At 35.2% G+C, this 27,077-nt stretch overlaps 1 protein-coding gene across 1 annotated transcript in view; it reads right to left on the bottom strand.

Moving 5' to 3' along the window:
• Positions 1 to 27,077, bottom strand: part of UQCR-C1 (Ubiquinol-cytochrome c reductase core protein 1) — a 258,580-nt gene that overhangs the window by 26,854 nt on the left and 204,649 nt on the right. The window contains exon 12 of the mRNA XM_090403677.1: positions 343 to 400. Within this exon, the coding sequence (XP_090259803.1) occupies positions 343 to 400 (58 nt within the window). The remainder of the gene's footprint in view (positions 1 to 342; positions 401 to 27,077) is intronic.

The raw sequence follows: 27,077 nt of genomic DNA, 5'->3' as shown, positions 1-27,077 counted from the left end.
TTGGGGTTTATTTTTATGCATTTTTTTTAATATACAAAAATAAATTTTTATTTTTGCTAAAGTTCAAAGTTCAAACACTGAAAACAGTGTATGTCATGTGCATATTCTTTTGATCAATGTTACATATGCAACAAGTAATGCAAAGCTGATCTGTGCAAATGTTAAAATAAATAAATAAAAATTCAGTAATTTTCTGATATATCCCCCCATATTATCCTGTATATTTCAAGGAGTGTACAGGATAATATGACAATACTAAATGATTCAGCATGACAAATTAAACAAAAAAAAGTTTGTCTGTCCAGAACTTTTTTCTTTTTTTTTTTCAAAAGAAAAATTTACCTCAATTCTGGCTTCCAATTCTGGCAATGGAATACGTCTGCCATAGCACAGCATTTGCCTGTAAAAATTAGCAAAGTAACACAATCAATTAGAAATTGATAACTTGCTTATTTTGCACTTATAGAAAATCATGGATCAAAATTATGAATTTTTTTTTAATTCAGAAGCATGCAGATAGAATATTTCATTCCTAAAAGAGAAGTACTTCTATTCCAAGCATATGTCAAGGCAATGTGAAATAAAAATGGAATATGCATAAACATTTCTTTCTATCCCCTCTTTAATAAAAACTTTAAGGATCCTAATGTCTGTGATTCTGGGTGTGCTGCATAAGAACACTTTTGTTAATTACTACTACTACTATTTTGGTTTGATTAATTGAAATGTTGCTTAAAAAAAATTTAGTTTTCATTATTATAATCAAAACTAGTTATATACTTATTATGATAATGTATTATGGAGTATTTTAAGTTAGAGGACTGGAATATATTTTTAAGCCTTTCATAACCTCCTCTAACAATCTTCAAAAATTTTTTCTATATTTTTAATTTTCTTCTTATATGCTACTGTTTTTAAAATTAGCTTTGCTATCTACTCTGAACTCATTAAGCCTATCCCAATGTAAGTATGATTTCTCAAATGAGACTATCTGTAAATAACAATTATAATAATTATAAAACTGGAAACTTTCTTTGTTGCCTTGAAATCAACTTTCACAAATTTGGACTTTAACATAACAAAACAAAACTACAATTAACAAAATATTATAATCCATTCTGTCCCTTAATAGTGCAAAGTATTTAGAAAGTTTTTCTTCTTTCTGTCAATTCACTATGGATAACAGATGAAATTTTGATAATTTTTCTATTTCTTACATCCTTTTTCCTGCATATTTAAATGACTCAATAATTTTCATTATTATATTCTGAAAATGTAGGAACTATAAAATTGGGGTTGGTTGGTTACAATAAGATCTTTAACATTATTTTCAGAAGACATTTTTAAATTTATTCATTCACCTTTGCAAGAATTAACAAAGCAAAAACCAATCCTGACATAACTGATCTAGACACTGATAACTCATTCCCTTTATCAATCCTGTATTTTAATAGTTGCCATGCAAATTATACATAAACAGATGAGATATTATTAAATAATAAGCATAGGATGCTATTTTTAGGAAATAATTTTCAGTAGTTTTAGGCATGAACTCAGTTATTAATCGCTGTGTTGATGCTTTAGATAAGTCACAATATAATTCTCTGTATGAAGACATTAACAACTTAAGCTCACGTGAAAACTTCCCAGCACGTTCTTCAGTTGGATCATGTCAGGCAAAATAATTGCCTAAATTACTGGCCAGTTTAAGACCTCCTTTAATTATATCAGCAGTAAAAGTAGGATTATCTTGATCATTATCATTAACTTCTTTGCTTTCAGGAGTCTCAGAAACCATCTCCACTATTTCGTCTTTGCTAAGAGGTTTATCAATTAACCATTCTTCGATATCTGCTGATGTAAGATCGAATCCTTCTCGGCCAATTTCACATGCTGAACTTATTATATTGGGGAATTCTGTAGTATGATTGAAGGGAAAAGGAGCATTCTTTTTAACACATGCAGCCAAATAGCTTTCCAGCATGCATTCATAGTTTCTGGTCTCAATTCAGATAACGATAATCGAACCTGATCAATACATACATACATTCATCTTCAAGCCCACCTTTCCTAATTGGGTTGTGGTGGGCAACAGCTGCAAGAGGAACTTGCAATGGTCATGATCCTCTGCCACCAAACTCAGGTGTTCTGGTGGGATTCCCAAACGTGTCCACCCAAGGTTTTGGATATAATCTATCCAGTGAGTCCTTGGCCTCCCACCCTTTGGCTTGGCAAAGAGGGCCTGCTGAGGAAGCCTCTCTTGTGGCATTCTGACCAGGTGCCCGTATCAACGTAACTGTGATCTCTCAACACGGAGAAGCAGCGGTTGAGTATTGAGGGTTTTCCGAATTGCAGAGCTTCTAACGCTGTCGAGTCTTGTCATCCCTGCAACCCCTCAAAGGAACCTCATTTCAGCTACTTGGATTCGTGTCCGCATTCTTTCGGTCATTACCCAACTCTCATGACCATAGGTGAGGATGGGGACATAGACTGTAAAGAAGACAGCCAGCTTTGCCATCTGGCTTAACTCCCGCTTCCATACTACCGAACGGCCAAGCTCCTGCAATATTGAGCTTGCTAAGCCAATTCGAGTATCTAGCTCTACGTCCCATTTTCCATCATTTGTGAATATGGACCCAAGGTATTTAAACTTCTCCACCTGCCTTGTTGGGACTCCACTTACATGTAGAGTGCACTGGGATGGTTGTCTTGAGACCACAAATCTTTCAATTTTAGCCACACTGATCTTCATTCTGGCGTCTGCACAAACAGCTACAAACCTATCCAGGGTCCACTGGAGGTCATCTGTGGAAGAACTAAGCAGAACTATGTCATCTGCAAAAAGCAGACGTCCAATGCTACGTCTTCCAATTCTGACAAACTCACTGCTTCGGCTGTGCCTATCAATCCAGTCCATAAATATGAAAAGGAGGGATAACAGAACACACCCTTGGCGGAGGCCAACGGAGACTTTGAAAGGTTCAGACTTTATGCTGTTTACCTTGACAACACTCTCGGCATTCATACAGGGACTTGATGTCAGCTAATAGTTGGCCATCCACTCCATATTCCTGTACTACTTGCCAAAGCTTATCCCGAGGAACCCAGTCATATGCATTCTCCAAGTCCACAAAACATGTAGACATTCTTGGCATATTCCCAAGATTTCTCAAAGACTTGCCTTAAAGTGAAGATTTTGGTCAGTTGTGCTTCTACCACGACGAAGCCACACTGTTCTTCCTGGAACTTTGACTCAACTATGCTTCTGCACCATCTTTCCAAGCACCTAGCGTACACTTTTCCAGGCAGGATGAGCAGAGAGATGCCATAATAGTTACTGCAATCCTTCTGGTCTCATTTCTTGAAGACTGGTATTATTATGCCTGTCTACCATTGCTTTGGTGTTCGCCCCAATATCCAAGCAGCCTGACACACTTGAGTCATCCAAAGAACGCCACCTTGATTTAAGGCTTTTAGCATTTCGGGCCGAATTTCATCATCGCCAGCATCCTTGCCCGATTTTAGCGATTTTATTGCTAAATGGACCTTTTCTGCTGTGAGACTAGTCATTGGCCCGATGTGCGCCTCTTGGATGTCCACAACTGCTGGGCCACCTGGGTTAAGGCTCTCAAAGTATTCCCTCCATCTGTGGAGGATATCCTTCTCGGTTGTTAAAAGTGCACCATCAGAGGCCTTAATCGCCTTTGCTGTGCACGATTTCCTCCCTCAAAGGCGGCGGATGGTCTGCCAGAATACTTTGTTTGCATTTGCATAGGATGAGTCTAATCTTTCCCCAAAGGATTCCCAAGCCTTCTGCTTTGCTGTCTTTATTGCCTCAGCATACCGCAAATGCATCTCAGGTGACCTGACCCTAAGCCATGTTAGGTAGGACTCCTTTTTTGCCCGGACAGTTTTTCGTACTTCTTGGTTCCACCAAGGTGCCTTTTTCTCACTGCCCGTTGCCGAGCCGCTTTCTGCCACAGCATGAGAGTGCAAAGGCAGTGACAGCTGTTCTGAACAGCTTCCACTCCTCCTCAACATCTGCAGTATGCTTGGGGATCTCTTTGAACCTGGAGGAAATGTCATCTGCAAAATTCTTCCTCACAGCCTCATTTTCCAATGCCTCCCATTTCACGTGGTATAGCTGCTTAGGCCTACCAGCGTTGATGGTTGATGGTAGCATCTGGTTTCTGAAACCGTAGAGTGCACGTGACAAGGTGGTGATCAGTTGACAGTTCTGCCCCTCTTCTCACACGAACGTCCAACACTGAGGAAAATAGGTCTGCTGAGACTATAAAGATGTCGATCAGAAACCTTTGTTCTAGTGTATCCCTGTACCAGGTATACTTATGGACTTCTCAGTGCTGGAAGAAGGTATTCATTATGGACAAGCTGTTAGTACAGCAGAAGTCCAATAATTTCAACTCATTCGCGTTAAGGTCAGGGGTGCCGTTCCTCCCAACCACACCCCTCCATGTCTGGTCATCTGTTCCAACATGTGCATTGAAGTCACCCATTAGCAGGACTGATTCCATGTCTGTCACCCTATCAAAAGCAGCATCCACTTCCTCTAGGAAGGCAGAGTATTCTGATTCCAGATTAGGTGCATAGGCTTGCACCACAGCCAAATCATGGTTTTTCATCTGAAGCCTTAACACACATACCCCCCCCCCCTCCCCCAATGGGATCCACTCAGCAACACAGTCTGAGAGCTTGTGAGTATCCCTACACTCACCTGAGCAGACATTGTCGGGCTCACACCAGAGTAGTAGAGCTTCCACCCCTTATCCAGGTCGACAGTTCCAGAGCCTCCCCTCTTGGTCAAAGAAAGTCCGACTAAGTCTAGCCGGTAGTGCTTGGCTTCCTTGACCAGTTCCAACTCCTTCCCTGTCAGAGAGAAGATGTTCCAGTTGCCTAAAGCCATAATCTGGTGTCGTTGTCGTTGCCATTTCCGTCCTTTTGCAGAACCATTTCTTTGCGCTGCCCCTAAACACCTCCCCAAACAGGTAACAGGCCCATTGGAGTTTCCTTGATCCATAATTGAAAATTTTTTCCACACATCCATAACTGACAGTGTTTCATCATCATTTAGCTCGTTCAAAACGTACTGAAATGTTCGGCTGACATAATATGTTTTAAAAGTCGCAATTATACCCTGATCTAGAGGTTGTAGTAATTATGTGGTATTAGGCGGCAGAAAAAAAAAATTGTACATTTGGGTGTTCTATGGCAGGATGACCGGGTGCATTATCAAGAATCAAAAGCACTTTAAATTTGAGACCCTTGTCATTCAAATAGCATCTAACTTCTGGCACAAAATGTTTGTGGAACCACTCAGTGAAAATATCAATAGTCACCCAAGCTTTTTTGTTGACCATCCAATGAAGTGGCACATTTTGAAAATCTACGCCTTTGCCTTTCATTGGCCGTGGTCTTAATGATAGATTTATGAGCAGTGGTTTTAACATCCGATCTCCTAAAGTGTTCGAACAAAATAGGAGTGTTATGCGATCCCTTGCTGATTTGAACCCAATAACAGTTTTTTGCATTTTTGATACGCAAGTTCTGTTTGGCATTTTTTTCCAGGAAAGACCAGTTTGGTTGGTTTATAGTTTATTTGGCACAAAAAATACAAAGGTCATACTGTGCCATACTAAAGGTTACAACATTAGCATTTACAGAAAATTGTCAACAATATATCTGTACAAGAATCTAGTTTTACAAAGCAGCATCTCTAGGTAAACAGAACTGCTGCAGAAGGCACAGCAACACACAAGCTTAGAAGTTATTACAGTAGTGCAAAAATAGTTAACAATATAAGTTAATACATAATATATGAAACACTAAGCCAAGGAATGCAGTATCTACATATATATAAAATTATAATAGATGCCTTTATAGCATTACAAAAATAGGCAAAAGGGATTATTATACAATATGCATAGATGAAAATTAAATTTAGCAATGCAGTAGAAACAGAATTTAGAATACATATAAACAGAATTACTAGACAGTACACAAATAGATAAGATGTCCTACAGCACTACATGATTATTCGAAAAATAAAGTGGTAAATAAGATGCATACACAAAATGTATGTTAAGTGATGCAGTATCTACATATAAACAAAATTACTGCAGAGGTTTCAGTAGTACATAAATAGATAGCTATAGGTTAACATATGTATATACAAAACAATTCAAGGAAAGCAGTGTCTACATCTAGTAAGGTTACAACAAACATTATTATACTAATACTTAAGAGTCAGAAAGGAATTATTATACAGCATTGATGCATAAAATTTAAGTTTAGCATTATGGTATTTATATATTAACAAAATTACAGCAGGATGATACAAATATACAAGATCAAGACCTATGGTAATACATAATTGGTTAGATTTAACCTAATGAATAATATATATGTATAAAAGTTATGTTAAGCAAGAAAAGTACTTACACATAAACAAATTTATGGTCAAATGTGTTTGTACAAATTAATTCTTTCTAAAAAATTAAAAACATCATGCAATTTGCCTGAGTCTGCTAGCATTTCCCCGAGTGTATATGGCTTGATTCTAGTGGTAAGACTTATACGTTGGTTAGACATAACTGGTAATTAATTTACGGAATTAACAACGCATATAAAGTAAATTAATTAAAGATAACTTTAATGAATCACTTCTATATTTCGACAATGTCACATTGTCATCTTCAGGAACATAAAGATATGGTATGTGCACTACAGGAACTAACAAAGCAAATGAGCTCATTTGCTTTGTTAGTTCTGAATCATTTGCTGAAGATGACAATGTGACATTGTCGAAATATAGAAGTGATTCATTAAAGTTATCTTTAATTAATTTACTTTATATGCGTTGTTAATTCCGTAAATTAATTACCAGTTATGTATATGGCTTGGTTAGATAGGTGAAAATTTCATTCCTCTCTCTCGTGTAAATTTTTGACAATCTACCAGAATATGATGAATAGTGAGATGTGTGTTGCATTTTTCACATATGGGAGGGTCATCAGCTCTCAGTCCATATTCCAAACTTGTTCACAAGTGTAACCTCCATCTTCAATTATTTTAGCAAGTTTTTGTGGAAATGCTTTAGCAGCTGTTTCATCAGCAGAAGTCGTTTCACCTTTAATTTTTATATTATGAAGAGCATGTCTTTTAATAAACTTAGCCAGCCAACCATTGCTTACATGAAATTCATATTTTTTCCTCGATCGAGATGAAGTATCTGGTTGCAGTTTTTTAATCTGTTCATAAATTCTCAATGTTGATTGCTTGATGGAATTTCCTTCAATTGGCATTTTTTTTTTTGTACATTATCTTCTATTTACATCACTAAAGCTTTTTTGGCCTTTTCTAGAACAACATCTCGTGTAAGATGATAATTTCACACTTGATTTTGTACCAGAACATACCGCTTTTCTAATAGCCTCTTCATTTTACTTTATAGATCTGACAGTTGATTCACAGACTCAAAAATGCTTACCCACAGCCATAGCACCTTCCCCAGTTTGAAGACGATCTAAAATTTGAATTTTTATATCCAAGGAAACGGCTTTCCTTTTTTTTTTTTTTTTGGTTATCGGCAACATCATGTGAGGGATGGATTAAAATCTTCGGTTAATTATTTCTTGGCAAAATTATTAATTTTATAACACGATTTTTATTTTGATTTCACTTAAAAAATGCAAATGCAAAAAATGCGGCAACTGTGTTGTTTACTCAAACACCAAATTCAAACTGCTAAGAAGAACTGCTTTTTTATGCGCAGTCAGTTATGTAATTCGAGGAATTACAATAAATGAAATTCGTAAGAATTTTCTTAATTGAAACGAGAATGCAATTCTACAAAATTCTCAGAATTTTCTTGAATTACGGATTTTTTCCTAACTTAGACTTTAGGTTGGTTGCGTAAAAGTGAATAAAAATCGCATAAAAAATTATTTTTGATATCCCAATTCGCGTAAAAAAAAAATTCGTATAAAAAGAGGTTTAGGTGTACATACAAATCCAAGTGATCTGGGATTTTTGAACTCTTGAATAATTTTTATTATAAAAGTGAATAGTTCATAATATTATGGCAAATCATTAATGATTTACTTTAAATTTATGAAGAAATGCATTGTTTATCCAGTTACAATATACAGACAAAAATGAAGTGGTGTTACTAATAAATTTATATATTTGAATATAAAACTTGATATCATCGAACAAGCAGAAGTTTTGCACACCAATTTAACTTTTTTTCCCCCATTTAAATATATTATATATTTTTAAAATTAATTTGAAACCGCTGTTTAATTATTTAATTTTTTTTTGCAGGTTTCCAAAAAAAAATTAAATGCTTTGAATAATTTCTTATATTGTTCTTATCTGTTTTCTCAAGTATTCTTACCAGGAACACTGAGTAGGGAAATACCTCTGTAATTCTCACATTCAAGTTTTATTTCCCTTTTTATGGATGGGTACTATGAGAGCTCTGCTCCAATCACCATGAATTCAACCCTCTGGCCAGACCTTCTGAATAATGGTGCAGCCACTAATACCTTCATATTTGAGCATTTCTGGTTGAATTTCATCTCTCCAGCTGCCTTTCCAGATTTCAGGTTTTTTTTTTACTTCAAGTACAGATATGAATTCCCAACAGGAATACACATCCATACTTGAAATAGAAAAAAAAAAGTAATCAAAAACCTGAAATGTGGAAAGGTAGGAAACACTAAATTAGCTATATACAAAACAGTGTTCAAACCAATTTTAACTTATGGATCTGACAACTGGGAATATATGAGAATTCTCATATCAGAAATAAAACACTGGATTAAAGACCTCTGATATGAGAATTCTGAGAAAGATTAGTGGAGTGAACACATGTTATCAATGGCAGTTTCACATTAAAAATGAGGATATTAGGAAAGAACTTGTCATTGTTAGCATTCAGGAATATGTTAGTACAGCTGATCTCAGGTGGTATGGTCAATGGGAGAGAAAAGATTTAGCAAAACAACTATTCTTTGCTAGGTTCGCAGTGGAAAAAAGACCCAGAGAAACCAAGATGTAGATGGATTGATACAGTAAAAAGTGCCTTAAAAGAAAGATATATAAGTTCTGATAATGTTGGATTCTTGACAGATAACAGATTAATTTGGAGGAAAATTGCTGATGAGAAATAAGTAATGGTATCATGCAGTCCTACCATAATTCCTGAGGATAGATAAAAAGAAAATGATGATGACCTTTTTTAATTTGTTAAATTTTTCTTTTTGTTTATTTATTAAAGCATAATTTATAGTTGTGTTCATTTTACATACAGTTTTTTTAAAAAATGCCAATAACTCTTGATTTTCAGGAGGAAAATTGTAGATAAGAAGTTAGTAATGATGTAAATTTTTCATGTAGGCATGAAATCATGGCAGGAATTTGATGATGATGATGATATATATATATATATATATATATGTTTATTCTTTATTAAAGCACCACCTATGTATAATCATATTAGCAACATAAAGCAACAAATGATGTTATTTTGTCAAAAAAAAAAAAACTAGTTTTATCAAGCTTTTTTGTCCCAATTAATCACAGTTAAGTGGACAGCAACACATCAGGAGCCTTCCTTAACCAGCTACTGAATAATCCTGATGTTCCATGCTTTTCCAGATCGTTCCTTCAAATACAGCAATATATAGAAGTTATTACCTAAACAGTGATGTTATTTCCTTTGACTATGTTTGCAACTAAAACCAGTTTTACTTCTTTAACTCCACTGATCAAACTAGAAGGGATGAGGAAGTATTCGCTGGTTATTATATATATATGTGACCTCCCACTCATGAAAGGATGTGACCTATGTACATTAGTACCATGAATGGGATGAAGTTTTTTTTTTTCAACTCTATTTTTTAATTTTACATTTTTTGTATGCTAATTTTCTGGATTTTTTTTTTTTTTTTTTTTTAAACATAGTATAGAAACTTTGCTCTAGATACCAAACATGGAACTTTTTTCAAGCCACTTCATCAGCAGGACAGTGGTTGCATGGTCTGGCATAAGGCATTAAAATTCATCTACTACCTAAAAATATCACAAGCATCAATGCCCATGATACGATTTGAACTCAGCCTGTTGGGCAGATAATAGATATGCTAACCACTTGGCCAACAAGGCTGACAAACACCAGTAATGATCTAACACAAACTGTCCATCTACCCACCAGAACATTGAATAATTCTCAATAAGTTCACAATACCTTGAATTGTTTCAAACACTTTCCGTTTCTTGTAAAACTCTGAACACAACTACATTTCTTGTGTTATGGCACATTCAATTACTACACCACTCCAAGTTTTGTGCTTCTCCCAAGGGAGACTGAGAAAGAATTCTCAGTCTACCTTTGCTCTGTTTATCTTTTCAGTCTCATCTTGCTTTCCTCACCCTAACTGGTTCACATTTCTCCTAATATTAGTTTAATTACAGTTTCTTTTGGTTGATTCTCAGTTTAATATTCTGTTCATCCATTTAACTCTCCTGTACAATATATTCCAAGTTTCTATCCATTAATGATTCTTTTACCCTGCAGTTTCGCATACCAATACATAGCAACAAGCAACCTACAGAGTTTATTATGACTTATAGCTACACATTCTTTTTAAATTCTCATATAATTTACTATCACCCAGTTAAAACTTCATGATTACTTTCACAAACTGGATGCATAACAATTACCTTATTTACAAATAGATTCTTGGATACTAACAGATATAATATTCTTGCACATTGAGTTTCTTAATAACATGCTTCTTAGTTGTGCTAAGATTGGGCAGATAATAGATATAATATAATAGATGGTGGACTATAAACTGGATCTATTAAAACTATTTCTCTCCTCTCACATGCTTTCTCCTTCATCAAGTTGTGATAGTCACCTATAATGAGAAATTCTGTATTTATGACGATAACCTGCCTATGGTACTCGATGATTCCAAAGTTGAATTTGACTGAGTTGCAATCATCAACAGTACTCCTCACTATCCCTTATTATTCTGCCTACCTTCCCTAATACATGGAACCAGCTGGACCATTCTTATAAGGATATCCTTTTCTGTCAACAAAATGAATATAGTAGATTCTGTTTTAAATGGGATAGACATTTATTTGGGACAAATACTGAAGAATGGAAACAAATTGAGAACATAACCCAAGGTTGCTTTGTTATTTGGACCACATTACTGCTTTATCAGGACAGTGGCTGTAGATGGTGCATGTCAGTGAGTTACATAGAGTGTTGCTGTCAGTCAGCACTGGGATACAGTGCAGAGAGGACGCACATATTTTGACAGTGTAACAATTCTACTTACAGTGACTGCTAGGTAGTGTATTTTTGATAAAAACAGGTGTGTTAATTTATTAGAAAAATGTGTAACGAACAGTGTATTGATTTGATTTTTTTTTGTTTTTATAAGGTCCCTGTCAAGATGCCAAGGAAAGCTCTAACACGTTAGCAGATAAAAGCGCCTTACTTGACAAAATAAAAAGCCAACTGGCTAACACCAGTCATCATCAGCTGGAAGAGATAACCAGTGCTCCAAAATCTATAATCGAATGTTTGTTAGGCCAGGAGGACAAATTATGAGAAGAATGGGCAACAGGGAAAATCCCAAAAATGGAAGCGAGAAGGCAAAGATCCAGACTCTGAGGAGGCTCTCAATAGATGGTTCTCTATTGTAACTGGATGAGTCTTGCGTGTTAATGGTCAAATGTTAAAAATCAAATCAGAAGAGTTAGCTAGAAAGCTGGACCAATGTGAGCTTTAAAGCTACAGATGGCTGGTTATTGAAATGGAAAACCAGACACAAAAATAAAACTTAAAAAGACACACAGTGAGAAGGGCAGCACTGATACTGCAAGCAATGAACAGTGAAAATCAATAAGCTAGCCGAATTGCTGAAGAAGTTTAGTCCTGATGAAACAGGTCTGGTTTACTGTGCAACACCAGACAGTTCCCTAAGCTATAAACTCGGAGCACTGTCAGGTTAAAAAAAAAGTAATGGATCGCATTACCGTGTTGTGCTGGTGTAACATGCTGGGATGTGACAAATGGAAGCTGTTAGTTATTGGAAAAAGCATCAAGCCTCAATGCTTTAAAGCAGCGCTTCCCAAACTGTGGGCCATAGGTTTTGTTGAGGGGGGGCATGAAATAATGAAAACAAATTTAAAATGTTTTAAGATGAAGATTTTTTTTATTTTAAAAGAAACGTATTTAACTTTTATTTCTTTTTTTGTTTTTTTTTATATTTTAATGGAAAAATTCACACATTGGTGTTGGTTCACAAACTTTGCTTCCTGCGTATTTCGGTGCTTAATATTAGTAAATATTGCTTATTCATATGTTTCATTTCAAAGCAGTGGTTAATTGTATTTACTTCGAATGCTCTCCGGGGAAGCTCCAAATCTTCCTGTCCCTTTCATCAAGCGTTCGTAATCAGGGACTGTTGATATTGACTATATACATATCAAAACTCTTTTATATTATCACTGTCATCCGAGCTAGTTTTCTGTTACCAATAAAAGTTTCGCATATACTTCACACATGAAAAAAAGCTTAAACAAGTTCATGCGGGGAGATAGTAACTTGCTTGCAGTGGTAAACAACATGCCCTCCCTAACAGCCACTATACTGCAGAGGCAATAAAAACAAGTATTTTTATTATGCCAGTGAATAAGGTATGAGGAGTCTGTGTAATATTATTTCTCAACAAATAGTGCAATTAGAGACAACTGGGATAAAAACACTAATTAATGAATCACATTGTCCCCTCATACAGAAACTATGCTGTATAGACAAACAAAACCATATGTTGCATGGGCTAACACAGTATCTAACTAAAAACTATTGTTATTAATTAGATGTGTGTGAGTTCGTGTTAAAATTCGTAACAAGTATTAAAACTAAGTAATATATATATATATATATATATATATATATATATATATATATAATGAACGTTATGGCAGTTTCACATATGGAATTCGGTTGAAGAGAGTTAGCATTTCAAATCAATTGTCAGCTATGCTTTTATCTTTCGGTTGCGTGATCTTTTGTTAATACCTCACCAATCACATGCACGTTTTAATAACCTGCCTTTGTTGTCTGTTTCGCTTTAGGCTTAATTACCGTAAAGGTAGAAAAGTCACAAAAGAGAAAAATGTTCCTGGTCCGGGGATTCCCTTATTCAGGTAATATTTAATTTCATGTTATCAGTCTGTGGTGTGCCAGTATCAGTAAGTGGTGATATTATTTGATCTATTCTACGTTAAAAAATTTAACCCTGAGATGGATAAGTGGCTGATAAAAAATAAAAAATCCCGCGAACAATCAGAAGAAGCAGAAACAGACTAAAAAAAAGGACAGTATTTCATATTTTACCAGAACAGCCCGCATCGTCTTCAGAACCAAACGGTAAGAGGCAAAAAATGTAATATTTGCATTTGATTTTTGCAATATTCGCTGTGTATGTTTTGTATTGAATATAAATACAATAAATATTATAATAATATATCTCTCTATTATGATTTTTCTTCAAGGGGGGGGGGGGCATGAAATATTTTAATTTTTGCAAAGGGGGCCCTGACATCCAGAAGTTTGGGAAGCACTGCTTTAAAGGGCTTAGAATGGACAGGTTGCCAGTTCTGTATTATGCCAACAAGAATGCATGGATGACGTCTGTTATTTTTCAGGAATGGCTAATGAGCTGGGATGCAGAATTGCAATGAAATTCAAGAAACATTCTTCTGCTTCTGGACAACTGTGCAGCACATCCTCAATTAGATTGTGTGAAAAAAACATTCAACTTGAATTTTTTTCCTGCTAATGCCATGTCCCTGGTACAGCCACTAGACATGGGAATCATAAAAAATAACACATCGTATCACGGAAGGTTGGTACACTACATCCTTGAAACAAATGAAGAAATTCTACTGACATCTTCAATGGCCAAAAAAATCAGCGCAAAGGTTACCCTTTTACAGGCAGTACAATTTGTTGCAGATAGTTGGTGAGAAATAAGCAGCAAAACAATTCAAAACTGCTTTGTACTTTGTGGCTTTAAGAATTCAGACCAAGAAATGCCAGACATGACTAATAATGAATCTTGTAGATAAGCTTATACGTTGGTTACACGATTTTAAATTTCTCAGGAAATTAAAACATAAAATATTAATTAAAAAACTTTAATCAATACCTTCCTATATTTCGGCAATGTTACATTGCAATCTTCCAGGAACATAAAACTATGATATGTGCACGCAGGCACTGACAACGAGAAAATGAGGTTGAAGAAGGCAACTGAAGTTGGTCTCAGAGTTCTAAAGGTGTCTCCTAGCTGGATAAATTGGGTTGTCTGGCTGTTGGGCTGATGTTCTTAGGATGCAAGCTTCCAAAGTTTGGGACAGTCTCATGCACCCATCCTGGAATCAGCCTCAGTGCTAAAAAAAACTTCCCAAATCTCAACAAACAAGTTAGTGCCCGCGTGCACATATCATAGTTTTATGTTCCCAGAAGATGGCAATGTAACATTGCCAAAATATAGGAAGGTACTGATTAAAGTTTTTTTAATTAATATACATTGTCATTTCCTGAAAAATTTAAAGTCATGACTGATAATGAAAATGAAATCATTTTGGAACTGCAACACGTCAGAAACTATGAAGATTTTTTATGCATTGACAACAGCCTTCAATGTTACAATGAAAATGAAGATTGTGAGGATGCAATTATTGAACAAATTGCGATTACACCTAAGATCCTGGAAGACAAGGAAATTAACGAGGACGATACACACCTGAACATGAGCGAGTGATTAACCAGGAAATTTATTGCTGGATTGAAAAGCCAAAAGGCTATTTTTTTCTGGCGCAGTTAATTAAATTAAGGGGATAAAAATCCCTTATTATTTTTACAGCCAGTATGCGAAACTCTAAGATCGAAAACTACAATCTAAGAGTTTCATGCTATTGGCGAATCCAAGCGTAAGTGACCATGTGGTACTACCAGGTGGTCACTTATGCTTGGATTCGCTGATAGTTCGTCAGCATGAAACTCTTAGATTGTAGTTTTCAATCTTAGAGTTTCGCATACTGGCTGTAAAATAATAAGGGATTTTTATCCCCTTAATTTTTATTGCTGGATTATTTCACTACTTTACAAGAAGGCAGTCCTTTATCTGAATTAGATACCTGGGCTGATTTTGTTCAGTTGCAGTCTAGAAAGGGAACACATCAGGGTACACTTGATAAATTTCTCCAAAATAATTGTTAGGCAAAATATGCTTCTCTGATAGATAACTGCATATAATTAACTTCTTGAGGGATATTGACACGTGTATATTTAGTTTTTTTTTAAAATAAAAACATTGTTACAAAGGTATACTGAAAGTGTAATTTTAAAAAACATTTTTAATTTTTTGTGATATTTCAGCTTTTTCCACAAAATTTTGCATGATTGAGGTAGCCGCTTAATTGGGACAAAGTGCTCTAGTCCAGATGTACCCCAATTAACTGGAATTCACTATATATTCTTTCAGATGTTTGTTTTCTACCTCTTGTCCCCCAGCAGAGATGTTCTGCTTTGTTTTAATCTTTTTTTTTATTCTCTCGCTTCTGCCATTTTTAGGAATATGCTGGATGTTGTCACAGCTAAGGCATTTAGGTTTACAAAAAAAATAAATTAATTAAAAAAATAAGAAACCACCAGGATTTATTTTCATGCATCTTAAAGCCACATTGAATACATAAGATAGAACCATAACAGACAGTTTGGGCATATCCCTATTTCTCGCATTTAATTTTTTTTTTAAGGGACCCATCCACAAAATAATGAAAAGTACATTAGTATCATGTGCAGGTTAAGGTATTACACACACACACACACACACTCTAGATTTTATATATATATAAAATCCAGAAAAACAGATAATGGAAATCATAAAGAAACACTGGAAACATAAAAAGAAAATTAGAAGGTAAGCTCAGTTATACAAACATGTATGGATAGCATCAATGAATTCCTTACATGTACCCTGAGGTGAAGGAGGTGTGTAGAGGATACTATGATAATTCTCCATGAAAAAGTTATGTAATTATTAACTTCCAATTGACAAATTTCCTTCAAATTAATCTACTATATGTCACTCCAATATCAGATATTATATTTCTCTCTTCCAAGATACTTTTTACTATATCAATCGACCTAGATCATCTTTTTCCTGCTATCTTGGCAAAGCATTCTTTGCCAGGATAGCAGCAAATGACTCATTCTCAATAGATTTATAACCAATTCTCAATAATTCTATCCACAGCTTTGCTAATGACAGAACAATCTGTTTATCCCAAGTTTCAAGACTGATTGCAATTAGTGCTTCAGACACTGATCTCCACACTATTTTTCAATGGTGCAAGGATAACCTGGTCACCTTCAATGTAGCCATAACACAGTACTGCTTTCACCCCCATCCCCATAAAAGTGATAGCAATTTACCAAACCATTATCCTAGTAATATACAAAAATCCAGATGAGAACCACAATCACCAGACAAAGCATTGCCAAATAAATCTGATGAGTACTGAATCTTTACTGATGACCAATTATTCAAACACTGGTTGGGTAGAAGTGGAATCTCATGAAAAGAATGAAGTTGAATTTATTCAGCTGTTGTGAGAAAACAGCTTTAAGCAGCAGGAGCCAAAAAGAACTTCAGGTTAAAGAGTATTAAACCTGATTGTAATGTCAGAGGGGAGTTTCAGTAAAAGATACGACTGTTCTGCCTCCAGTGATCATGCTGTACTGACTTGGGAAGTGGCTTAGCATATGAATACTCCATTCAGGAATGGTTATATGTTGAACTTAAAAACAGGAAATTATGACTAACTGAGAAAAATACTAGGTTTGAGCACCCCCCCCAAAAAAACATAATAATATATTATTACGTAACAACTCCAAGGAGGTCAAAGACTCATCGAGGGAGGACACCTACTCCACAACTCTGTCTCTACCAATGTATCCACCAACTACAGCAAACCATATCATTTACTGCTCACTACCACCATTAGTATTTTCACAGACAATCACAAACATCCATGCCCACAGTGGGATTCAAACCTGCAGCCTTTGGGCTGGAGAGCAGATACGCTAACCACTCGGCCAACCCATATATATATATATAGAACATCACTTTCAGGCTTTTTAGTGATGAGAACATCAAGGAAGGGAATTTTCCATTACTGCGGGATTGGGAGGCCATATTTCCAAATAATGAATATGTCATTCACATATCTTCACCATACTGCTGGTTTTGTGGTTGTTTTTGTAAGGAAAGTCCTTTCAAAATTCTCCATGAAAAGGTTTGCTGCAGGAGGATAGATGGGGGTTGCCCATAGTGGTATTACTCTTGATGTGTACTGTAAAACCTTATATACAGAACATTATTTTCATGCCTCATTTCTTCACCATCCTTCTCAAAAATTAGACATTATCCACACACACTAAAGAATAGAGCAGTTTCTATTATATAAAATGATGACTGAGTCAAGATAAAATTGCAGACACTAGAAAACAGTTTATGGGATTTTTATTTGCAAATCCTTTGGCCTCCCAATAACTAGAATATTCAACACAGAGCCTTCATCACAATACCATATATTGGAGGTTTATCAATTAAAATAGCATCCCTTTTCAAAGATCACATCAGAATATCTTTTAAACCAATCCAAACTGTGCATAACCTCCTGAGGTCTCTTTAAGAGACCTGAGGAGGTTATGCACAATTCTTTCTATAAATACTCAGCAGTATATAGAATTATATGCCTGTGGGGTTTGGCTTATGTAAAACAGATAAGCTATGGATTTGAGGTGAGAAAGAAGGAACATGTTGCAAAAGTTGAACACAAAAGAAAAGACAGAACTGGTTTGGCCAGTCATACTTCTAATATCAGCCATTCAGTTAAGTGGAACCTTTCAACTATGCCTTATATGGAAAAGAACTTTCATTCCAGACTTCTGAAGGAATGCAATCATCCTCCATTCACAAGAATCACTGAATAAAAACCAAGACCGACACTAAGTGATGTGGAAATCTGTCATTAAATCTTTCAACAGTAGAGATTTCAATTTCACCAACAATTACCTTCTATCACTAAATGCAGAAGGCAAATGCATGCCAAGTGTTTTTATGTTTACTGTATAGCATGAACTTGGCTATTTGCACTATAATGGTTTTTCAGTGTTTAATCGACTTCACGACCTTCACATTTATATTTGTTTTGATGTGGTCTAGTCCTGAAGAAGCCACAAGTTCTCTTTTAGGTAGTGAAATTAGTTGGTGTAATTTATTTATTTGGGTAATGACTAATAAATTCCTGTGATGTATGTATCACTTTTAGTCTACAAGGCAAGTGATTATGAGAGATTGCACAATCGAGGAATTAGCACTGCATGGGAAGCAAGAATCAAGGCTGCAAAGGATGCCTGAAAGAAGACATGCATTATTGCATTTTCAGAGTTAGTAGAATAAATTTCACAGGGGTTCTTAAAATGGATGAATAAGATTTTAAATTATGTGCTGCATAAAAAGAAAATGTTATTGATCAAATACCAACAGAAAGGTGATAACAGGCCCAAGAGCAGTATAAAAAATTGGCTAGGAGAAGTGATTGGCATGGCGAGAAAAGCAAAATCAAACTATGAAAAGTTGGCCAAACATGTGAAAGGAAATAAGACAATTTTTTTCGCTGTGGCAACTAAAAGGAAAAATGGTCATAAAAAAAAAAAAAAAAAAAAATTAGTGAATGTACAGGAAGGGATTAGATGCTTTTAGAAACAAGCAAATTATTTATATGATCATTTCAGCAAGGTATACATTCCAGAAAGGGTATTCACTGCCTGGATGCTCAGGTAGATTAACTGACAGTATTAAAGCTAATGCAAGAATTTGATGCAGACAATGGCAGTGTGACTGGATGCGATATCAGCAAGGGTGCTGAAGGATATATATATAAAACAGTGCCTCTGACTTAGTTATGAGTGGAAGGTGTGCAAGATCATTCCACTTAATAAGAGGACAGAAGCAACCAATTATAGACCAAACAGTATCTCCAGAGTGGTCATTAACATACTGAAGAGGCTAACTAGGATCTCCATTCAGGGGCAGGCAGATAGCACTTTGATCCTCCATAAAGTAAATATAGGGTTTTGTTAAAAGTACTTTCTTTTGAAATTTGCTTGTGCCACACTGAGGATTATTATGCAAACTCAAAATTGGCCTATGACATGGACAGAAGAGCAAATGAGTGACAGGCATCAGAGAGTCATGTATGAAGGTGCTAAGTCTAAGAGGATGGTTCTTTCTTTTAAGGTTACACGGTGATCAGCACTAATATTTGTAAATTTAGGGACACAAAAACACACATGTTGAACAGATTATTTTATTAATTACTATTAAATAAAACTTGACGTTTCAACCCCTGTATCGAGGTCATCATCGGAAGAATACAAGTGTATAAGGAACCAAGCTACATGCTTATGCCCTGTATACCGGTAAACTAAATCTACGTAGTTAATTAATCCTTTTTCCTAGCCTGACCTCTGGTGATTAAAAAAAAAAAAATAAATAAATAAATAAAAAATTAAAAATAAATAAATACAACTACAATAAACTGCTAAAGTCCTATTCTGCTAATATTCTTCTAGATAGTTCTGATTGTTATAATATGATTTCTTTCAGTTGCTGTTGAATGTTACAAACACTTCACCAGGTTGTCTTCTTGTAGTGGGATTTTTCTATGGCTAGTTTAGGTTGTTATACGGGTTGAAGATGGGTCCCTCCACATTCTTGAAATGGTTAGGCCATCATTTTTGTTGAGATTTGGGTTGTGTTTGAGCATTTCACGACTCTTTAAATTTTCTCTCAAACCAGGTTTTGGTGCAGTGTAGGGACTTGGTATTTTTCCAATCAATTCTGTGGTATGTTTGGAGTGTGTGGTCAGAAAGGCCAACACATTAAATACCTCCATTTTGGTTTTTCCAAAATGGAGGTATTTAATGTGTCGTTTGTGTTCGTCTTGTCTGATTGGGATAGTTCGCCCTGTTTCGCCTATGTATGGTATGTTACATGTGCATTGTATTTTGTATACCCCCCTGGGTGGGCTAGGTGTCGAAGAGGATCTTTAGAAGAACTGAGTAGGTGTCTTAACTTATTTGGGGGTTTAAAGGTGGTTTTATTCAAATACAACTAAACCCCCAAATAAGTTAAGACACCTACTCAGTTCTTCTAAAGATCCTCTTCCACACCTAGCCCACCCAGGGGTATACAAAATACAATGCACATGTAACATACCATACATAGGAGAAACAGGGCGAACTATCCCAATCAGACAAGACGAACACAAACGACACATTAAATACCTCCATTTTGGAAAAACCGGCCTTTCTGACAACGCACTCCAAACAATACCACAGAATTGATTGGAAAAATACCAAGTCCTTACACCACACCAAAACCTGGTTTGAGAGAAAATTTAAAGAGTCATGTGAAATGCTCAAACACAACCCAAATCTCAACAAAAATGATGGCCTAACCATTTCAAGAATGTGGAGGACCTATCTACAACCTGGTGAAGTGTGTGTAACATTCAACAGCAACTGAAAGAAATCATATTATAACAATCAGAACTATCCAGAAGAATATTAGCAGAATAGGACTTTAGCAGTTTATTGCAGTTGTATTTATTTATTTATTTATTTTATTATAAATTTTTATTTTTTTTATTTTTTATTATTATTATTTTTATTTTTTAATCACTAGAGGTCAGGCTAGGAAAAAGGATTAATTAACTACGTAGATTTAGTTTACCGGTATACAGGGCATGAGCATGTAGCTTGGTTCCTTATACACTTGTATTCTTCCGATGATGACCTCGATACAGGGGTTGAAACGTCAAGTTTTATTTTATTAGTAATTAATAAAATAATCTGTTCAACACGTGTGTTTTTGTGTCCCTAAATTTACAAATATGAGACTAAGAGGATGCTGATCAGTGGAATAACACCACAAGATTCAGTCCTTGGACCAGTCTATTAGTAAGATACAATTACAGTTTATTCTAACTACAGCAAAACCACTTCACTATATCAAACTATCTACTATAACGAACTATTCCTGTGGTTCTTGTGAGTCTGCTACAGTGAAAGCAGATGGTATTTGTCAATGATCGAAGTTTGAAAAGGTCATTTTCTATGAGTAAATGATAACGAATGTCATTTCACTGTTGCCAAATCAAATTATAAATTCCAAACCAAGAAAATTGCGAGCAAGGTATTATATTAATACAATATGCTACTCGTGATCAATGAAGCTAGACACGAGGTGATGACAGGGAGTTAGTTTGAGGAACACATTTCTAAGATGGTTAAGTTACCACATTGAAAAACTAGAATGCTGAAGAGAATGATAAAGTTACCCTCCTACTTTATGAGGCTTTACTAAGACTATGGAATGTGCTGTTACAAAGCTCCTGTAAGATTGGTGATTTTTATTGATTTATTGAGCATTTTCTTAATTAATAAGTAAATAATAAATAAGATAAAGGGTAACTTGCCCTAGTCCTGAAAATACTTCAGGTGCAAACTTCGTTTGCTTACACTTGGATAAAGGATTAAACCAAGTATATAATTTCGTGGTATCTTTAATTTATAATTTAATTTCCCAAGTGAAAAAACTTCTAACATCTTTCTCTAATCCAGAGTATACTTTAGTAATAAGGTGTGACATCTTTTGGCAACTAATACATGAAAATATGACTTCTGCATTATTTCAACCTTAGTAACACCTCTGGGTCTGGCTCCCACTGAAGAGACCTCAATAAAGGTTGAAACCAATCTGGGTAGTGACCCTTCCCCATAATACATAGCATTATACATGTCCGCAAGGAGATGTGCTTTGCATTATGGGATACTAAGGCAAGTGATGTGAAGTCTTAGCTTCCTTATACAAGTTGCCCTAGTCCTGAAAATACTTCAGGTGCAAACTTTTGCTTATACTTGGATAAAGGATTAAACCAAGTATATAATTTCTTGATATCTTTATGTTTTATTATAATCACCATACCAGATAACATCTTTCTTTACAAACAATGTCACTTACCTGATTTCCGTTACTTCCTGACTTACTAGTTTCCATGCTTTGTTTCTTTTTTCCCCCTGTGAAACCTGACCAACATTTCATCCAGACCAGAAAATTATGGAAAGTTCATCAAAGCTATCAGAATCTGATACCAGGCACATCCCTAGAGGTTGTAGAACATGTTACAGTCCAGGTTTTACAGAGCTCAAAGTGGAAATATATGAAAGATATTGTGACCTATATGATAAAGATCCATTTTCATCAGAAATAATCGATGCAGGAGAGGAACTTATAGCAGCACTTGTCTGAAAAAAGAAGTCAACAATGGGCAGAGAAAATTAAAAGCTTACATATGAAGCACAGTAGAAGGGAAGCCTGGCTCTCACACAAAAAATTATCTGGTGACCCCAAAACAGCAGCAACCAAAGTTAATATAAATGCAAAACAAATTGCAACTCAGCTATCTCTGAATGGTAAACCAAGTACCAAAGGAAAAATACCTAAAGATTATATTAAAAAAGTTAGGGATTCAGAAAATAATTTCTTCGAAGCACCATTTACTAAAGAGGAACTAGAAAATGCCCTAAAAGCCTTAAAACCAGGAAAAGCTGCCGGTATAGATGAAACAAGATACTAAGGAATATGGGAAAAAAGGCAACAGAGTGGTTGTTAGAATTTTTCAACTTTTGTTGGAAATTTGCTAAAATAACCAGCATATGGAGGCAATACCTATCCTGAAACCGGGTAAACCTGCTGAGGATCCAAAGAGCTACAGGCCTATAGCTCCTATGCACAACACTGAAGCTTTATGAGAAGTTAATCTTGAACAGACTAAGTCCAGAAATAGAGAACATGCTGATAAAAAAAACAGGCAGGATTTAGACCAGGAAGATCATGCACTGGACAAGTATTAAACTTAACACAGTTTATTGAGGACAGATTTGAAAGGGGGTTAGCAACAGGAGCTGTATTTATAGATTTGACAGCAGTATATGACACACTAAATCTTAGAAAGTTTATAGTCAAAATTTACAGTATGACAAACAGCTATCAGTTAGTGGAGATATTTAGGTTGCTGCTGTTCAGCAGGAGATTATTTGTTGATTTTCAAGGAAAAAAGAGCAGATGGCATATCCAGAAAAATGATCTACCTCAGGGAAGTGTGCTATCTCCCCTCCTCTTCAATATATATACTAATGACCAACCTATAAACCCACGGTTAAGAACCTTCTTATATGCAGATGACCGGGCAATAGTTTATCAAGCAAAATCCTTTGATGACATTGAGAAGCAGCTCACACAAGAGCTAGAAACCCTTAGTTTACTATAAAGAAAACCAACTGAAACCAAATCCCAGTAAAACCTAAATGTGTCTTTTCCATCTCAATAATAGGGAGGATAGGAGAGAGTTGAATATAGAATGGAATGCTGTGAAAATGGTCAATTACCCAAATCCAACTTACCTAAGTGTTACACTCGATAAGACCCTAAATTATAAACGACATATAGAGAAGACAGCAGCTAAAACTCAAACATGTAATAATATTCTATGCCGATTAACATCATCTCGGTGGGGCGCAAATCCACAAGTACTGCACACCTCTGCACTGGCACTTTGCTTTTCGACAGCCGAGTATGCTAGCCCTGTTTGGGAAAGTTCATCACATGTAAAAATTATTGATAAGGTTCTTAATGAAACATGTCAGCACATTGCCGGCTGCCTTAAGCCTACAAAAATTGACCATCTATACTCACTGTCTGGTATTGCACCACCTCCTCATATCAGAAGGACTACACAGAGTATATATGAGTGGAAACAACAACTAAATGATGAACGGCATCCTTTGTATGGACATGTTGCAGTACATAAGAGGCTAAGATCAAGGAAAAGTTTTATTCACTCAGTGAAGCCATTGGTTGATTCAATAAAAGCTACAAGGTCAACAATGTGGCGAGAACAATCTCCAGAGGCTCTGAACTTAAACGAATCTCTTCCTTCTGGCTTATGTCTTGACTGGCAAAGATGGAAGACACTGAATAGACTTCGTTCCGGAATGGGCAGATCAAAACAGAATATGGCCAGATGGGGCTACACAGACAATGACAGTTGCTCATGTTGTGAAACACAAACCACGGATCATCTTCTGCAATGCTGCTTAATGGACATTAATAATCAAGACTATGTGAAACAACAAAGATTTAATGCAGTGTAATGAAACAGCTTTAAAGTATAGTCATTGGATGAGTGAAATTTGACATCTTATGTTTTTATTTAATATTTCATGCAAGTGGCATTTTTATCTTTTAATGTATGCTTTTAATCCCAACTCTTTTAATGTCTATTTATTTAAATGTATGCATTTAATCATGTACAGCGATCCCTTGATTAATACACTCTTTAAAATTGCTTCTTAACAAAGAATTGAGTAACGCAGTTTGGCTGGCATTCCGTTTCTTTTTCTTTTTTATACAGCTGACGGTATGGCCCTATTGCCTCTTCTACAAATTTTACTGGTTCTTTCTTCACCAGGATCAGTCTCTAAGCATTGCTGATTAAAAATTTCGATTGTACGCAAACTATTTTCAAATTGTTTCTGAGAAACCTCTTTGGGCTTGTCAGTGATTAAATTTTCTTCATATTCTTCAGGATCTTCCTGTTGTGCATCTAAATTTAGCAAGTCAGAATGACTCAATTTCTCAGAATGAGATTTAATTAACTTAGATTCATTTGAAAAGCCTCTAAAATCATTTGCACAATGTGGAAGAACGTGCTTCCAAATGGCTCACATATTGCTAGCAGTTATTTCATTTGACTTTATAACCAGGCTGAGATTTCTCTGATTTGGCAAGAAAAGTTGTGGAAGGCATTCGCTTCCAAAAAAAAAAAGGCCAGTTTCATCGACATTAAATATTTGTTGATCACAATAGTCCCCTTCTTACACAATTTTCTTCAAAATCTCTGGATATCTCCTTATCTGCACTTGCAGCTTTGCCTGTGATTAGAACATTATGTAGGCTATTTCTCTTTTTGAAATGCTTAAATCACCCAGCACTAACATGGAATTAAATTTTAAATATGATCACTGAGTTAAATATATATATATATATATATATATGTATATGTATATCATGAAAGGTTTGTAGGTTTATTACTTCTATAAAATGGATGATATTTAATAACATGGCAAATGAAGAATAAGAGAAATTTCTAAAAGTAATGGCAGGAGCAGAAGATGCCTGTCCATTGTATTTTTTCTTCTTTGATTTAATTATGATTTTATAGTATATTATTACTGAAATTAAAGTTTTTATTTCCTTTTTTCCAAATATAATTGATGTATCACAAATTTGAGTAGTGCCATAAAACAGCATCAAGTTCAAGCACATATAGAAGTCTAAAAATTCATAACAATAGAACATTAGCAAAAATGAAGACTGATCTAATGAGGTTGAGTACAAGAAGGCATGTTGTGCTAAACAGGAAAAAAAAATGTTTACATTGATACAGATGAGGATACAGAAAAAGATTAATCTCAAGCCTATCAAAGACTAAAATAAATTATTAGACAGAAAACAAGGGAACTGGAGAAAGAAAAAGTCAAGATATGTTTACAGTAACACAGGAAGAAAAAAATAAAGTAAATAAACAGTAAAATAAGAGCTGACAAAGTAGTTAAGCATGAAGATACGAATAAATAATGATAATCAGGTAAGCTTATGAAACCAACACTACAAAATTCACGTCAATTTGACTATGTTGCATTTTGATCCATGTATGAAAGTTTTAATAGTTTATAGCACATCGGTTTTCATCTTAACTGGTCTAATGCAATTAATTGTAGGATAACTTTGAATACTTTGTCAATTAATTGTAATCAAATCTGTGCAGAGTGGGGGTTTGTTTTGATATATTAGAAAACAATAATGAAGGAGAATGCAATATTTGGTTGGTATATTTGATTTATTTAAAGGTGTAAATAAAATTGGAAGAGGAGGATGAGGCTTACCTCCTTCGACTACAATACCATTTCCAATTGTAAACATGGACAAAAAGATTATAAATTCATTGAAAATTATATATTAAAAACTTGTCTATATTATACATAAAAATTTGCCTACCACATCAGTTTACATTTCATGTACACAAAACAGATGAAACTCAGAAAGCAAAAACAATAACTCATGACAAATGATAACGTTCAACTGGATTGGTTGACATAATAACCAATCACAGCCTCTAAGTGCTACTGTCTCAGAGCTTACCCTGCCTTGCCTTCTCAGCAGTTTAAAACTACTAGAATGCTAAGAATTTGACCTGTCACATTCTTAGCATTCTGCACATTTTTTCAAAGGGCTCAAAGGTGTATGTATTTTGAACGCCCACCCGGGTGACTATTAACAAGAATATGACAATGTTCATGCATCAAAAAGTGTCCATGAAGCATTAGTATATTGTGTTTACTTTTAGGAGGCATACAAAGTTTGGAAACAATTAGGGGAGTCTTTTAATGGGAATAAATACAAGAATATAATATCGGTGATATTGCTATTAGGTAGATGAGCTCCGCACACCTGGAATATTCACCACTGTTGAAATTTAAAAATCCAATGTTAGTGGCAATGTTCCATCTATTGGGAAGTTTGAAGCTATTTGGTGAAATCAAATCTAACAAAATAAATAATGGTGGGGTGTTATTGTTACAGACTTAGTGGATCAGTTATTGGGAAAGATAAAATGCATCACCAAACGCGCCAGCCAGGTGTCAAAATCAAACTAGACTTTAATCATCCAAATATGGATTGGGTAGTGATGAAACCCTATGAGAAGAAAGAAGTGAAATTCATTGAGTTGTTGCATGACATCATTAAGCAGCTTGTGACACA

This window comes from Typopeltis vanoorti, chromosome 2, assembly GCF_054136105.1.
Source record: "Typopeltis vanoorti isolate ZY-2024b chromosome 2, IOZ_Tvanoo_1.0, whole genome shotgun sequence".
Taxonomy (NCBI): domain Eukaryota; kingdom Metazoa; phylum Arthropoda; class Arachnida; order Uropygi; family Thelyphonidae; genus Typopeltis; species Typopeltis vanoorti.
Note: the sequence above shows the minus strand (reverse complement) of the source record. Positions and strands in the feature narration are given on the sequence as shown.